Source organism: Lactuca sativa, chromosome 9, assembly GCF_002870075.4.
Source record: "Lactuca sativa cultivar Salinas chromosome 9, Lsat_Salinas_v11, whole genome shotgun sequence".
Classification (NCBI taxonomy): Eukaryota; Viridiplantae; Streptophyta; class Magnoliopsida; order Asterales; family Asteraceae; genus Lactuca; species Lactuca sativa.
This window is the reverse complement of record NC_056631.2, coordinates 98766526-98783987: the sequence shown is the minus strand read 5'-3', so window position 1 is coordinate 98783987 and position 17462 is coordinate 98766526. Positions and strand designations below refer to the sequence as shown.

The 17462-nt window shown below is 32.6% G+C and overlaps 2 protein-coding genes across 2 annotated transcripts; one reads left to right on the top strand and one right to left on the bottom strand.

Annotated features, from left to right (window-relative positions):
- The first annotated feature begins 626 nt into the window (after positions 1–626).
- On the top strand, positions 627–3258 carry LOC111901579 (rhomboid-like protein 19). Its single transcript, XM_023897448.2, has 8 exons — positions 627–898; positions 1055–1179; positions 1648–1708; positions 1790–1956; positions 2094–2199; positions 2269–2471; positions 2672–2812; positions 2995–3258. Exons 1-8 carry the CDS (start codon positions 884–886, stop codon positions 3110–3112), a joined length of 936 nt encoding a protein of 311 aa, XP_023753216.1. The 5' UTR covers positions 627–883; the 3' UTR covers positions 3113–3258.
- Positions 3259–13332: 10074 nt separating this feature from the next.
- LOC111901587 (uncharacterized) lies at positions 13333–14855 on the bottom strand. The gene is made up of 4 exons (XM_042898436.2): positions 14522–14855; positions 14411–14473; positions 13802–13996; positions 13333–13715 (listed from the first exon to the last, which is right to left on the bottom strand). The coding sequence occupies exons 1-4, from the start codon at positions 14853–14855 to the stop codon at positions 13333–13335; spliced, it is 975 nt and encodes a 324-aa protein (XP_042754370.2).
- Between the last annotated feature and the right edge of the window lie 2607 nt (positions 14856–17462).

The window sequence follows — 17462 nt, the reverse complement described above, 5'->3', positions numbered from 1 at the left end:
ACTTGGAATAAAATTATTTGACCACACATCTAATAGTCACAAAGTGAGTTGGAAACGATTCACATCATTTTTTATGTTTTTGTAACTATAAAGGTTCGTCTACCTAAAGTTGTGTAGGTAAATATGCAAGTTGATAAAGCTTTCTTCATGGTTGCTGTCTGAGAAACTCATATTAAAAAAATTATAATAGAGAATTACGGATTCTGGTTGTAAGTAAATAACTAAATGGAATACCACATATTATATAGGAAGGAAAACCTAGTTTTTTGGTGTTCGGAATGTCAGTTTTATATGTATGGTTTTGACTACCTACTCCAGAGTTGACTATGTTAGTCTAGAATGTACCGTGTCGGAATTCGGATTCCAAACTATATCTATATCAAATACTCCATAATAAATAATACTTCTCTAAAATGCCCTATTTTAAATAAAGTAATTATCTTTCCAGATTTTATAAAAATTAGTTATTATTAATAAATTATTATATTTTTTCTTTGTTAGACTTAATTGTTTTTAAACATTAAATACAAATATATACTTAACTACTCCTAAATTATTTCATAGAGTTGAACCTCAATCTTATAACATACATAAAACTTCTTTGTTAGACTTCAACTTGAAGTTTCCTTCACTTTTTTTTTCATGGAAATATTCAATTTTCGCCATCAAATTCAACTTGATGATAAGTTGGCCCCTTGAATCTCACTCAACCCCATTTGACTCTAAGATCTACTCCTCCGCACCATTTTCCCGATCGCCGACCGCCAGAAAAGCAGTCGAGAGACCACCATCTGATTCTACAGTTTCATAGTTGGATTACCTAAAATCCAACATTGATTTGAGCCCTAAATTGAATCAGCCATAACTACACCACCCGGTGATCATGAGTTCTCCGGCAGTAAGTCCCTCTTTGCACCAGTATAGATTTCATCAAAACTCGTTTTTTATTTTGTTTCCATAGTACATTCAAATGATTCAATCTACCTCAAGACGATTACGTTGAAAAATTTGCCTAAAAACCGCGAATTTACTCTTGTTTGGCGAATGGCGGCAGGGTGCGAACTTGTTTACGGGATTTACGAGGCTATGTAAAGGGCTTGCGGTAGTACTTGTTAGTGGATACATTGCTGTTCAGATCTTCCCTTCGATCCTTACTTACGTTGCACTAATTCCTGCTAGGTAACCTTGATTTCTTTTAACTATGTAGCTATTCGATTTTGAAATTGCATTCAAGGTTTAATTGATATTTAGGTTTGGGATAGACCCAGGCTATATATCAATTAACTTAAACACGAAACCCAAAATGCAGCTGTTTGATTCTGACTATAAAAGCCCTCAAACATTTTCAACTGGTTCATGAATGTGCACTGGTTGTTCATAAAATTATCATAACCATTGATGATTGCAAATCAGGGGTACATATACTTGTCATTTAAAGATCATCCATAAACTCTTCTTTACAGTTGAACTTCATTCAACAAATTACTCTGAATTATAGTGGCAAACGCAGATGATGTTCATCAGAATATAAAATCTTTCTCCATAACTTGATTTGAACTGATGATTTGGATTTGGTTGTAAAGTTTACTTTCCATTTGTAACCTCATTATTATCACTTAATATTATCCCTTTTCATATAAATTACAGGACAATTCCTTTTGGTTGGAACCTCTTAACAGCTGGCTACATAGAACAAACAGTACATGGGGTATGTATCATTTTATCCACACAACTCTACTTATTAATGTCTAAATCAATAAATTGTTTTTTTTTTTTTTTTTTTAAACAGGTTCTTAGCAGCACAATTGGTCTTCTTTTCATTGGGAAGCTTCTAGAACCCATATGGGGCTCTAGAGAGTTCATGAAGTTCATTTTCATTGTCAATTTCTTGACTTCATTATGTGTGTTCATTACAACAATCTCCTTGTACTATGTAACAATGCAAGAAAATTATCTGTAAGCAATGCAAAATTCCTTTTGTACCCCTTTGCATTTTGGTTCTTTTGAGTCTTCCCAATATAAACAATTCCATTCCATTATCATTATGATTAACATCAAACTTTTCTGATCATTATTTTTCAAACTTTTGGTAGTTACACGCCTCTTTCTGGCTTCAGCGGGGTACTTTCAGGGCTCTTAGTTGGTGTCAAACAGATAATTCCTGATCAAGAACTATCTCCTTTAAAAATCAAAGCAAAGGTATAAAGTGTATAGAAAATTACCATTCTACCCTTTACTGTGACAAACTAATTTTATTTTTTTATGCAGTGGTTGCCATCGTTGATGTTATTGTTAGCTATTCTTGTTAGTTTGTTTACCTTAGAGCCAGCAACATACCTTCCAATCTTGATATTTGGGACATATACTGGTTGGATTTACCTCAGATACTTTCAAAGAAAACAAGAAACTGGATTTAAGGGTGACCCTAGTGATGAATTTTCCTTTTCTACTTTCTTCCCTGAATTCCTAAGGTAAATTCACAGCCTTTTATGCTCCCTCCTATTTTCATTCAAGGTGGGCCCTCGAATGTGATGTCATGTCACCATCTCATGTAAATTGAAGCATCCAAATGGGGTGTGGATTGTGGAAGAATCTTCAAAATGGAATTAATTGCAATTTTTATGGAATAAAAGATTTTGAAGTAATTGCAATTAACTTGTTGGTTTTGTAGACCTGTGATTGATCCTATCGCTTCAATATTCCATCGGATGCTTTGTGGAAGATCTGACGCATCCAATGAAGCAAGAGGCGGTTATACACCTGGCAACACCACATTGCCTGGCTCTGATCCCATCGAGGCAACTCGGAGAAGGTAACGATTCTACTCTTCATACAAAAAGGGCATTTTCGTCTTTTTCCACTTAGGAAATATCGATTACAAGTCTTTGTCCCACCTTTTTGGCTACGACCAAAAATCACTGTCATTGTCACTGTCTCTGTCTCTGTCATTGTGAGTGTCAGTGTTAGTGTCACTGAGTGTTTGTTGGACGGCAGGGAAAGGGGTGCTCGGGCGTTGGAGGAAAGATTGGCGGCGGAGAGGTTGATAGGTGGTACGGGAGGAGGAAAGAGTAAGACGGATGAACCCGAAAGAGATGCATCTGAAAATGTTTAAATATATGTTCAAAAATTGAAAGTTGTTGATTTTGGGTGTGTGTAACTATTCGTCTATTTTATTACTTTTGAAGTCTATCGGATCACAACAACAAAGTTAGATGTTGAGCTTACATGGCAATTAGTTATGGCGATGGCCCTTATATATTTTTCTTTGAACAACTAGAAGCGAAACTCATCAAGCAATATAAGGTTATGTGGAATGAAAAGCAATAAAGGTTATGGGCAATGCACAACATGCATCAAGTAATCTATTGCACTAACATGTTATATTTCGGTCACTACTTTGATCAAAATTGTTCTGAAGGTTGACATTTGGATTGAAAGGAGCGTTGAATGCTTTTATATTTAGATGGTGAAGCTGAATTTATATCTTTTTAGTTTTGAGCATATAGTAATAGTGACATATAGAGGTCTAAGCGTTTGGTTGTGGAAAATTTTTGAGTTTTCCATGGAAATTTTCAAATGAAAATGAAAGTTTAGAAAACGTGTTTGGTTGATTCGGTTTTCAAAAATATTCCGATAAAATAAAAATGTCATGTTTTCCAAATTTTATGTAAATTAGAAAATGATTTTTAAAGTTTTTTAAATTTCTAAGATGGAAAATGAAAACTTCACAGGTTTCAACCAAACATATTTTCTAAAATTTCTATTGAAAACTAAAAATGAAAACTTTACTCTATTTCTAGAAAACATTTTCTTAGAAAATGAAAACAGTTTTCAACAACTAAATGCACCCTAAGTCTGTCGTAGATGGCTATATGTTTACTATGACTTTTTTCCATGTTGACCTTTTTATTAGCCTCTTTTTCCATACACCTTTACACAAGTTTATTTGTGTGGTCTGTGGTTGATTCATTTTGTCACCCAAAGTCCTAGATTCATCAACTTGTGTGAAGCTCAATATTTAAATCTAAGGAGTTCATATTGCCAAATTGATTTCTTAACTTTAGCCACATTAAGCACCACGTTGGCTCTGGAGATTTAGTGGGCAGTAGGTGCAGTCATTTTAGGATAAGTAGTTGAAAGTATGTTATTTAAATATCCTTTTAATCAATTGATTGATAGATTGGAATAACACAGAAAAATGTCCCACAAAACTTCTTTCTTCTTCTGTTCTTATTTCCGGAAAATCACACAACAAAAGTGCTGCAATACCTTTTTGTTTGTTGCTACAGTGAAGTGAGGGCCTGATTTCACTTACATTTAAAGTTTGAAAAGTAAGAAGATTAAGGGGGTGTTTAGCTAAGCTTATGACTTTTCATAAGCACTTTTCAACTTATAGCTTATAACTTATAAGCAAATAAGTTATAGAGGAGTTACTTATAGATTTTGACTTATTTCCGGTATGACACCTTGATAATTTATTTCTATCCAACCACTCCTTTTAACTTATACCGGTGTGAAACTGATAATAAGTTAAAAAATGAACTTAAATAAGCTTAGCCAAACACCCTCTAATATTTCTTTTTCCGAGTCTAACTGGCTGTCTTTACAACATCCGGTCTATGAGTAACTATGACAACAAATGAATGTTTCTTAATCCAAACAAGGGAATCAATTGTCTGTCTTACTAAATCAGATGGCATATCATCTTTGATAATCCTGATCATCTTTGATAATCTAGACATCAGGCTGCTCATGAATAATATTTAGAATTGAATGCACTTCACCATTTTATATAGGAAATTTGTTTTTGTTTTTGTTTTTGGTTTGTTTTGTTTTTGTTTTGTTTTGTTTTTGTTTTTGTTTTTGTTTTTGTTTTTGTTTTTTTACTAGGTGAGATCCATTCCTAATACTTACTCTTGATTAGGGTTGTAAACGAACTAAACGTTCAACGAACTGTTCATGATCCGTTCGGCGGGAAGTTCATCTATTTAATAAATGAACGAACATGAACAAGAATTCTCGTTCATTTAGTTAAACGAACAAATATGGAAAATGGTCTTGTTCGTTCAGTTATATTCGTGAACGTTCGTTTATGTTTTTTATGTTTGTTCATATAAGTTTTTTATGTTCATATAGTGTAACGTCCCAAAATTCAGACCAAAATTTTTAATTAAAAATTTAAGTATTTTATTCAATTACAGGCACAAACATTTTAGATAAAACCATTTAGCTCAAAACATTTATCAGAGTATCGTCAAAAGCTATCATATGCATAATTCTCCCATCGATGCAATGCAATCAAGTCGTGCTCCTCCTTTAAACTGCTATAACTTCTTCGTTTCAACTTCGATTTTGGCATTTTTTTATGATCCCCACAATATTATCTAGATATCTTGCACTAAAAACTTCTCGAACAAAAATCTATATTTCATGCAAGGCCCCGACCTATGACTTTCCCTTTTTTACCTTTCGGCTCAAAACAAAATTCAAAGGTTAAGATCTCGTACCCAAACTTGTCAACCTTCAATAAGGCCTAAAGTTTACTTTCTCGAAGCCCCAAAGTCTTCACATTCAATTCACGGCCCACGATCCCTGAATCAAAAAATGATCCAAAAAGGGTGTTAGTTAATCGTGTTTGATTACATTACTATATTATATTTTCTTTTATGTTCATATATGTTCAATTATCTTTGTTTATTTATGTTTGTTTGTTTTGTTTGTTTACCATATTCACGAACATAAATGAATAAACATGAACAATGTAATTTGTTACACGAACAAACATGAACAAGAAAACTTGTTCGTTTATTTGTTCTGCTAACTTAAATGAATGAACATGAACACGCCCCGTTCGTGTTCCTTCGGTTCGTTTACAACCATACTCTTGATACATTGATCATCAGAAGATATTGAGTTTACTACTTTGATACTCTCATGATTATCTTGACAACAATGTTTATTTATTAGTTCTTGATCCTTGGTAAGTCATGTCTATAAAAATCTTTGTTGGTAATCTTGAAACAATTCAAAGGTTTATTCATAACTGATTCAAGTTTATCAATATCATAATGATAATGATTTCCAATGATTTTACTCATTTGATAAGGAATTTGACAATTTATTAGTTTTGCTACTCTTGTGCGGGAGGAAGTCCAATTTTTATATTATTCTTTTAATATTATTTGAGTCCTTAATAACTTCAATCCTTTCACTAGTGAGTAGTAAGGACCAAATTTAGTAACTGTTGATTTTGGAAATTATGGTCATAAATGAAATCTCAACTACTTTTTATAGTCCTTAACATAATGTCTAGCTTCTCTATATCTATGGAATTTGCCACCAGCTGAAATAGTGGACGATTTTGGATTAGTTGTGAGACTTTTAGATCCGACTATGAAATTCTTTATAGAGTTTTTGAAATTATTACATTTGCTAATAAGGCTTGACGGTGTGCTGAACGACTTGCGGGAGGCGTTCCCACCCACTAGAACACTGAACGTGGACTGCGGAACGGTGGTGCAGGGAGGAGATATTGTGGGAAAGGGTTGCCGCAATCTCTCTCTTCGTCTTATTGGCCAACGATATTTTTTTGTCCCTTGTAACCGTTAAAAACGGTAATAAATTGAAATAATCAATTTTTTTCTCAACAGTTAGAATTGACAAAATTGATATACATATATATATATATATATATATATATATATATATATATATATATATATATATATATATATATATATATATATATATATATATATATATATATATATATATACTAGTGGTGGACCCGCGCAAAGCGGCGGGACGAATAATTTATTTTGACGATATGTTTTGTTTACAAAATGTTATGTTTCAAAAAAAAAAAAAAGTATATGTCGAAGACAATGAAATCCAACTTCGGTGTTATTTGTGACATTATACATCAAATAACCGATAAAAAGAAACCGGTAAAGCTGGCACAAAATGTGAAATGTTTAAGCCATACAAACAATAATAATAAAATTATATTAGAATACAAAAAAATCTACTATAATAAATGAAGGTTTTTTTTGCCACATGTCCCCTTCTCCTTCATTTAGACACATGTCATTTTCTAAAATTTTTAAATTTTCTATTTTCCACTAGTTATTTTATTGTATTTTTCATTTTATTAAATTAAAATTTCACATTTAATATGTAAGGTAATATATATGTAAGATATTTATTAGAAATAGTTTATATATGTAATGTATTCAATACATTAAAGCCTCATTAATTTTAATAATTCAAAATTTTTCTCATTTTTCTTATAAATTCAAAAATTTCAAATTGTTAAAATTTTATATTTATTTATTTTTTTAAATAAACCCATGTAATACATGGGTCTCACACATAGTATGTTATAACAAATGATTGACTATACATTATTAATCGCACAACGCTCTTTTATTCAACGCGACGTGAATTTTTATTTTCAGTGGTCTCACTGGAAATATGTTTTTTTCATGATAAGTAAAAAATGTTGTAGTTAGAGAAAATGAAAAAATTAAATTAAAATTATTAATACTTTTTAGAAATTAAAATATTAAGAAAGACTTTTATTTCTATACCATTTTGTTTAAAACTATGGAAATATTTGTACTATAACAAAGATAATGAACTTTTATAGTAGAATGTTCAGTTTAATGATAACACTTGGTAGACAAATATAAATGGATTGTTCACTTTTTATTTAATAATGACATATCATCATTTGGGCTAAATAAGAAAAAAAATGTATATTTATTTTTAAAGATGTTTTTTTTATCCCATTACTTTTTCCCTAAATTCCTAAATTTCTTTTTTTTTTTCCCTTGACAACTGTATGTCTTCTTTTTATTTCATGGTTATTCTTGTTCAAAAAAAAAAATTAATTAATCCCTGATTTCTTGGTAAGTCGTATCTTCCTCTTGTTTCTTGCTTCTTTTTGGTCTAAAATAAAAATCACATCAATTAATACATAATTCTATGGTAAGTTGTATGTGACCCAATTTTCATGCATCTAATTCATGATAAGCTGATCACAATTTCACAACTAACGTATAGTCAAACATACATGAATAAACTCTTTATTTGGATGCTTGATTAGATATTTAAGTTATTTATTGTTTTACCATTATCTTTCAAGTTTTCAAAACACAAATAACAGTGAAACCGTGCACATTATAATGATTGAGTTGTAGTAATTGATCCGTGCACATATATTTTGTTCGTTAATTCAGAAATAGATCATACATTGAAAGTATAACATCTTTTTAGAAAAACGTATAATAAAAGTATTAAGAAATTACTGTACAGTTTAAAGGAGGGGGGGGGGGGGGTTGATGAATAATTAAAAACTAAAAATTTCCACTTTGTTGTGGAATCGCATATATGAACAACATTGTGCCATTTAAAATCACATGGGATAATGGTTGTTAAAAAGGCAAAGGGCACACATACAAACATTGTTTTATGAGATTTTTTTTGTAATTAATCAAATACAAAAAAATTTATCTAAATAAATATCAAAAGAGTGACTAAATGGTTCTCTAATGTGAAGATCAAAATCCTATTTCAGGCAGCACAATACCAGGAAGCAGTCATGGTCTATTGATAACATGAACAATCGCAATGCGACGACTCTTCTGGCTTATCTTCTTCTTTGATAATTTTCATTTTAAATCTTATTAGGCATGCAATGTTAGTGTTGTGAATCGGTAGATAATATAATTCAATAGATTTCAAAAGGTTTTGGAACCGATTACCATTAAAATGAGGTTTTGCATAATAAGAGAAACATTCGATCTAATCCCTCATTTTGACCAAATTGACTAAACAAATATAGGAAAGCCAATTGGCTATAAAAAAATTATAAAAACAAATTGCTTACCTCTTCAAAAGCATCTTCTCAAATCTGCCCTTCTTCATAATTAGATCTTCAAAAAAGAAAAAAAATCGACAAAACCCTTCAATAGTGTACAATATATTCACAAACACCTGGTTTGCATATATTTTTGACCCGTTTAAGTTAAAAAATAGGAAAGATCTACCTTGTTGTAGAGAGATGATATCTAGAAAAGCACAAGCAACTCCTCTTATTCTTTCAATCAGACAGGCTGCGTCTGTGATACATAAATTGAAAAATGGGAATAGTCTAGACTCAAAACTAAATAGACGACTTTTCACTACATTAGAATACATGACTTTAAAATAAACAAACAAAAAGTAATAAATGCAAAGCTTATGCACAAAAAAATAGAAAATAGAACCAACCTATAAATAGAAACCATGTATTTAGCTCTTCCTTTTACACCAGACCTGACCAATCCATTCTGTGGAAAAAAAGGTTTAAGAAACTAATAAGAAGATGGAATCCATGTATTTGGCACTTTCTTACACCAATACCCAGATCGCTAAAATCCAAACATGCATACAAGGTATATCTAGAACCAATGATATCTAAATAAGGATTTTGACCATTAGAAAGTCAAACATATGTGAGTCCTTGTTAGTGAAAGAAGACCTACGTTTTTCCCTGAAATAAAAATGCATATCAATTAAGAAATAGCAATACATGGGAGTTTGTTGGGGAAAAAATCAATGCTATTAAATTCTTACAAGTAGTTCAAAATCTTGAGAGATTTGTTTAGGTTCCTGAAAGTGCTTTCAACAAAGCGGTTTATCCACATCCTGGAGGACGGAGGACCAAGAAGCATAATCATCCTAAAAATAAAGAACACAAAGCACCAAATGGATAAATTATTAAATATTCTGTGTATCTTACACAAAACTAAGTCTTACGTGAAAGAAGATTAAAGTGAAGGGGTGAAATTCACAAACCTAAACATGCCTTCGATCCATTCCTTACATGTTTAAACAATTAAGAATGAAGATTAAGGGAGATGGTGCTATGAAATTTCATAGAATGTCGTTCTTTCTGATACCCAGATCCGCATATGGCATTTTGAGGGCGAGTGAAGGTTGTGGAGGATCTAAAAGGGATTTACTTTGTAGTAAAATCTTATTACTCCAACAAAAATAATAAGAACAAAAAAACCAATTAATGATAAGCACATATTGGGCATAGCGTGCACTTGACAACCAATTTACTTTTCAAGACAATCTCAAAAATAGAAACTGTAATTGCATCTTTATTAGATGGATCATAATCCAAAAGAATTACAATCATTTTAGTAAACCTGTTAAAACTCAAAAAACTTACAATCAACAAGTAGAGCTATCTATTTAAGATCACAGTGTTGGAAAAAGAACTCAATTTCAGATAACCAATTTGTCATACATATACATACATACCCAATTTGTAACGACCCATTTTTCACGTCCAAAATTTTCATTTTTCAATTAATAATTGGTAAAATCATTTGCAAATAAACATTGTCTGATCAAACCATTTCATAATATATACTATGTTTGAAAACCAAAACATGTGATCAATCAAAATGTCAGAGTACGAATCCCAGAACAATCCCATGAATGCGGAAAAACAATGTGTGTGTATTATGTGCCGCTACCGCGCCAGCTTCTTCCCCTTCGACGAAGAGGTACCTGAAACCAAAACTGTAAACGGTAAGCACGAAGCTTAGTGAGTTCCGCCATTGTACCACATACCATATAACCACATAACATACTTATATTGTCAGGCATATCTGGGTGCCCGACCTACCCCTTCGGTCCTCTCGATCGGATACTGAGTAGCATATTTGGGTGCTGGCCTCCCCTTCGGTCCTCTCGACCGGATACTGACTAGCATATCTGGGTGTTGGTCTCCCCCTTCGGTCCTCTCGACCGGATGCTGGGGACTATTTCACCCCTACTACTACCACATAACACATATCACATAATCTATCTAGCATGGCTGGGCATGACCTCCCCTTCGGCCCTATCGACCGGTAATCTAGGGACTATCTCCCCTACTGTCACTAGCACATAAACATATCACAGGTAGTAGCAACCCTAGATGAATATCACAGAGACAATCATCTAACATACAACTCCTACTGGTGGGCCGACATTGTGGCCGTAGACCCACCGCTATTGGAAGGTAACTCACCTCGAAGTAGCTGCTGATTTGAGCGGGAACCGACTGTCTACTGCTGCTGCTGCTGTTTCGAGGTCCTCCGACTATAATTCGCACAAAACGTTCAATCAAACACTGCTAGCCGAACTTAGGGTAAAATGACCATTTTACCCTTGACCAGGTCAAAGTCCAAGTCAAAGTCAACTTCCAGTTGACCCGACTCGCCAAGTTGGTTTGCCAACTCGTCGAGTCCCTACGCATTCGATTGTCCTTAACCCTGTCTCTACTTGTCGAGTTAGGCATTGACTCGACGAGTTCTCCTTCTAACTGGTGTCAAAAGTCCTTCATCCTACTCGCCGAGTTATATGAACAACTCGTCGAGTTCATCTTCATCCGACGAACACTCTATGCTTCGACTCGCCGAGTTGTATGAACACTTGCCAAATCTGTTCTTGAGGTAGGAAGTTTGCCTTGGACTTCCGACTCACTGAGTCCACCCATGACTTACAACTTCACCCAACAAACACGAAAAAAGGGAAAACTCGGGGACTCGCGACTCGACTCGTCGAGTCCGATGAATGACTCGCTGAGTCGTTCACATGCAATTACTATATACTTGATTTTGCTTGAATCCAGCTCATGCCATACATAGATTTAGGCTCTTAGGGTATGTTTTACACGTAAAGTTTCCAACTTTACGTGTACACATGCATAGGATAGGGGTTTAAGGCTTAATAAAGGCTAAAATGGTAGATCTAGGTCATCCAAGCAATTTACTTCCATAAAGGCCATGGATCTGAGCTTCTGGAGCTCAAACATGCTTAGATCTAGAGGTTAATCAACTCATTATAACTCCTAATCCCTAATCAAGCTTGGAAATGGTTCAAGAAGGACTTTAATGGTGCCCTAAGGGACTTTAAGCATAAAAACAGAAGGAAATTGAGTTATACCTCAATGAATCTCTGAATTATCACCAAGATATCGGGCCTCCTTCTTCTCCTCTTGATATACTCTCCTTCTTCTCTCAAAATCTTCTAGAAATCACACCAAAATACTTCAATCTCACAAGAAGAGGGGTTGGGTCGATATAAGGAGCTCTGAGGGTGAAGGAGTTGGGTTTGGGGCGCATAAGGTTGCTTTAAATAGGGTGAAAACCCTTGAAATTAGATCAAAATGATCCAAAAAGGGTGTTACATATATCGTTAATCGTGTTTGATTACATTACTATATTATATTTTCTTTTATGTTCATATATGTTCAATTATCTTTGTTTATTTATGTTTGTTTGTTTTGTTTGTTTACCATGTTCACGAACATAAATGAATAAACATGAACAATGTAATTTGTTAAACGCACAAACATGAACAAAAAAACTTGTTCGTTTATTTGTTCTGCTAACTTAAACGAATGAACATGAACACGCCCCCAATCGTATTCCTTCGGTTCGTTTACATCCATACTCTTGATACACTGGTCATGAGAAGATATTGAGTTTACTACTTTGATACTCTCATGATTATCTTGACAACAATGTTTATTTATTAGTTCTTGATCCTTGGTAAGTCATGCCTATAAAAATCTTTGTTGGTAATCTTGAAACAATTCAAAGGTTTATTCATAATTGATTCAAGTTTATCAATATCATAATGATAATGATTTCCAGTGATTTTACTCATTTGATAAGGAATTTGATAATTTATTAGTTGGCTACTCTTGTGCGGGAGGAAGTCCAATTTTTATATTATTCTTTTAAAGGAGCTGATCCGTACACAACGTTTTTTGGCCATCGACAACAAATTTTTATTAATTGAAAATTTTACCCTTTTCTTTATTTTATCAAACTTTATATTTTACTCCCTCCAACTAAATTAATATATTTCTTCTACCATGTATATAATTTCTTTCCAAAATTTCGTTTTATTGTTTCATTTATTTTACTACATTAGTATACTTATTGGACGTAATATATGTTTAACTTAAAAATATGCTAGAAACCCTCATCGTAAATTGCTTCACTGTTTTTTTTTTCAAATAAAAAACTGTATTATATAATATCTAAAACAATATTTAATAATAACTTCTAAAATAAAGAGATTATTTATATTAGCAAAATTTTTGCCAAACAAATTATCAAACAACCATCCAAAACCAACAACCAAAAAACTATCCAAAAAAAAAATGACAGAATTCAAAAAGAACCATCTAAATCAAAGGTATCTAATGGATATACATTTAAATCAATTAAGCTATTTTCATCATCCACTTTATTGTGGCTTTGTGATGACTCTACCAATTCAAATCTTGAAGGATCTCGTGTTGTGGAAGTTATTCCTCTTTTCTTTTTTTGATTTTGGAGGTCTTCCTTTTGGTCGTTGAATCACGGGCTCAAAAACGGTGACAGATTGGTTCACAAGTTTTGTAATCACTGAAAGAGCATGTTCTTTCTTATTTAAGGGCCACCTTTGATACGTTGAGTGCAACTCATTAAGCAACTCATCGAATCGATCGATGCCTTCACCATGCAAATCATTTTGTACATTTAATGATAACGTGTCAATCCTCCGATGAGGGTGGATTAAATCCAACGAAAAAGTAGTTCCTTGCCAATATTTTATTTTGTGAGCACATGGAAGACCCATAGTTGTCATAAAGTGACCGGTGCACAAAGTTATAATACCTAAAAATACTAAATAATTAATAAAAGTGGGTAAATAATAAAGGTTAATAAACAATAATAAATGTAATAGCAAATATAAATATTACCATCTTTTGCAACATCATATTGCCTATATATCTCCTTCAAGGCAAAGTGAGAAATATGAGAATGAAGCTCTCTAAAAAATGGCATATTGCAATAGTGAGGAACTTGAAGTTTCTCACTTGAGAGTTTCACTTTAATCTCATTAAATTCATGCTCGACTGCAAGACAAATTTTCTCTTTCACTTCCCTCAAATCTCCTGTAGAAACTTGCAAATATTGTTTAAGTTTGGCATGAGCACCTTCGGCTCTCGATGAAGACCGATTGCCAAAATGCAAGTACTTATCGGTCCAAGCACTAACAAACTTTTCTTTCCAAGGAAGCCATATTTTTTTTTATGTGCTCAAGTGCATCTTTCTTCTCTATATACATTGGCTCAAATTCATCCCAATTTTTCTCAAAGAGATCTTCCGTCGTCGAGTATACAACATTATTCCAACTTGACATAAAAATATCAAAATCTTCGCACGTCCAAAATATTTCTTGCAATTTGCCAATACGTTCTTTTCAATATGCCAAACACATAAAAGATTTGTTGTTGTAGAAAAAATATTTTTTATGCCATTTATTAACGTCAATTCCCTATATGACATAATCACACATGGTTGATTACCTTGTCCAATAATCTCCTTAAATGCACGTAATGCCCAAGCATAATTTTCTTCATCTTCTTTTTCTAAAAAAACAAACCCAGAATAAAAGGATGTATTGAAACATGAAACACCAGTGATATCAAGGAGTGACATGTTATATTTATTGGTTTTGTAGGTGCAATCCATCACAAAGATATTAGAAAAGGCTTTGACCAGTTTAATCGACAAAGGGTGTGCAATAAACAAACGAGATATATGCTCCTCCGAATTATGTGAAATATCATAGGTAAAACCACCTTCTTCAAGCTCCTCAAATAATGCGTTGATCATGGGCCGATTCCCTAAATTTTCCTTTCGTATTTTTTTCTTCACATTATATATAGTTCTAGAGATGGCCGGTAGATTTGGGGTTTTTTGACGTAAAGATGAAAAAATTTGTCTTGGGGGAATTCCAGCTTTGGTCATCTCTTTAACACTTTTTATGCTTTCGGATGGCAACTGACGAAACGATGAATGCCCAGATATGTCCGTAGATGGCTCATGGTTATGTGTCAAGTCCTTCACGTTAAATGTCCAAGCGCCATCACCATCAGGTCCATCACTACATTTTTTGCCCACAATCTTGAAAGGGCAATCGATCAAACGAGATGCGGTAGTTTTTTTTCTTTTATTTGCAATACCTCATATATCTCGATATGAACCGCTCCTGTCACGTTGCAAAATCACGTGCTTGTCTTTTCTTGAACCACGAATAGATATCCCATATCCTTTAGAATAATAAAATTCTCGAACACTTTTTAATAAATCGTTACACGAGTCAAATTTTGAAATAGTTAAATAGTCCTTTTCATTCAATTCCATTTATTCAACAAATCTGGAAGTTAAAATCAATATTCTGCATGAGCTAATCAACAAAAGCAAAGTGTCAACACAATAATATGGAACGGTGTAATATAACAATTCAATACACATATATATCTTCTTGTTGAGGCACGTGGTATTCATATAAGAAATATAATATGCAAAAGAGTGTAAATCCACTCAAATTGAATATCATAAAGCTTCGTCTATTAAAAAAAGATGTATAATGTTGATGATAATTTCATAGAGCACCACAAGAGATACTGATCGATGATAATTCCATAAAATTTAGAAAACAACCGTATACTTTTTTTTTTTGGAGTTTCGTTTGTACCTTTTCCGGAAGTGATGACAGAACAGTGGGACACCAGTGAAGCAAGTCGGCAATGGCGACAAATAGGACGGCGGTGGAACAATCCGACGACGATTGGCGGTCGTGGAGACTAGAGATGGCGGAATCAATTGTGGGAATTGAATTGTGGAGTCGTTCGTCTAATACTCAGGTAGGGTTTTTTTAGACTATTTGAGGGGATGGGGGTAAAGTGTAAAATATAAAAAAGGGTAAATTTGTCAATTTATATAAAATTGTTGTGGATGGCCAAAAATCGTTGTGTACGAATCAACTCCTTTCTTTTAATATTATTTGAGTCCTTAATAACTTCATTCCTTTCGCTAGTGAGTAGTAATGACCAAATTTAGTAACTGTTGATTTTGGAAATTATGGTCATAAATGAAATCTCAACTACTTTTTATAGTCCTTAACATAATGTCTAGCTTCTCTACATCTATGGAATTTGCCACCGGCTGAAATAGTGGATGATGTTGGATTAGTTGCGAGACTTTTAGATCCGACTATGAAATTCTTTAGAGTTTTTGAAATTATTACATTTGCTAATAAGGCTTGATGGTGTGCTGAAGGAACGACTTGCGGGAGGCGTTCCCACCCACCAGAACACCCGAACCTAGACCGCGGGAATGGTGGTGCGGGGAGGAGATATTGTGGGAAAGGCTTGCCACAATCTCTCTCTTCGTCTTATTGGCCAACACTATTTTTTTGTCCCTTGTAACCGTTAAAAACGGCAATTAATTGAAACAATCAATTTTTTTTCTCAACGGTTAGAATTGACAAAATTGATATATATATATATATATATATATATATATATATATATATATATATATATATATATATATATATATATATATATATATATATATATATATATATATATATATATATATATATATATATATTAGTGGCGGACCCGCGCAAAGCGGCGGGACGAATAATTTATTTTGACGATATGTTTTGTTTACAAAATGTTATGTTTTTAAAAAAAGTACATGTCGAAGACAATGAAATTCAACTTCGGTGTTATTTGTGACATTATACATTAAATAACCGATAAAAAAAATCGGTAAAGCTGGCACAAAATGTGAAAATTTTAAGCCGTACAAACAATAATAATAAAATTATATTAGAATACAAAAAAATGTATTATAACACATGATTGACTATACATTATTAATCGCACAACGCTCTTTTATTCAACGCGACGTGAATTTTTATTTTCAGTGGTCTCACTGGAAATATGTTTTTTTCATGATAAGTAAAAAATGTTAGTCAGAGAAAATGAAAAAATTAAATTAAAGTTATTAATACTTTTTAGAAATTAAAATATTAAGAAAAACTTTTATTTCTATATCATTTTGTTTAAACCTATGGAAATTTTTGTACTATAACAAAGATAATGAACTTTTATAGTAGAATGTTCAGTTTAATGATCACATTTAATAGACATATATAAATGAGCTGTTCACTTTTTATTTAATAATGACATATAATAAGAAAAAAAATGTATATTTATTTTTAAAGATGTTTTTTTATCCCATTACTTTTTCCTTAAATTCCTAATTTTTTTCCCTTGACAAGTGTATGTCTTCTTTTTATTTCATGGTTATTCTTGTTCAAAAAAAAATAAAAATAAATAATTAATCCCTGATTTCTTGGTAAGTCGTAGCTTTCTCTTGTTTCTTGCTTTTTTTTGGTCTAAAATAAAAATCACATCAATTAATACATGATTCTATGGTAAGTTGTATGTGACCCAATTTTCATGCATCTAATTCATGATAAGCTGATCACAATTTCACAACTAATGTTTAGTCAAACATACATGAATGAACTCTTAATTTGGATGCTTGATTAAATAT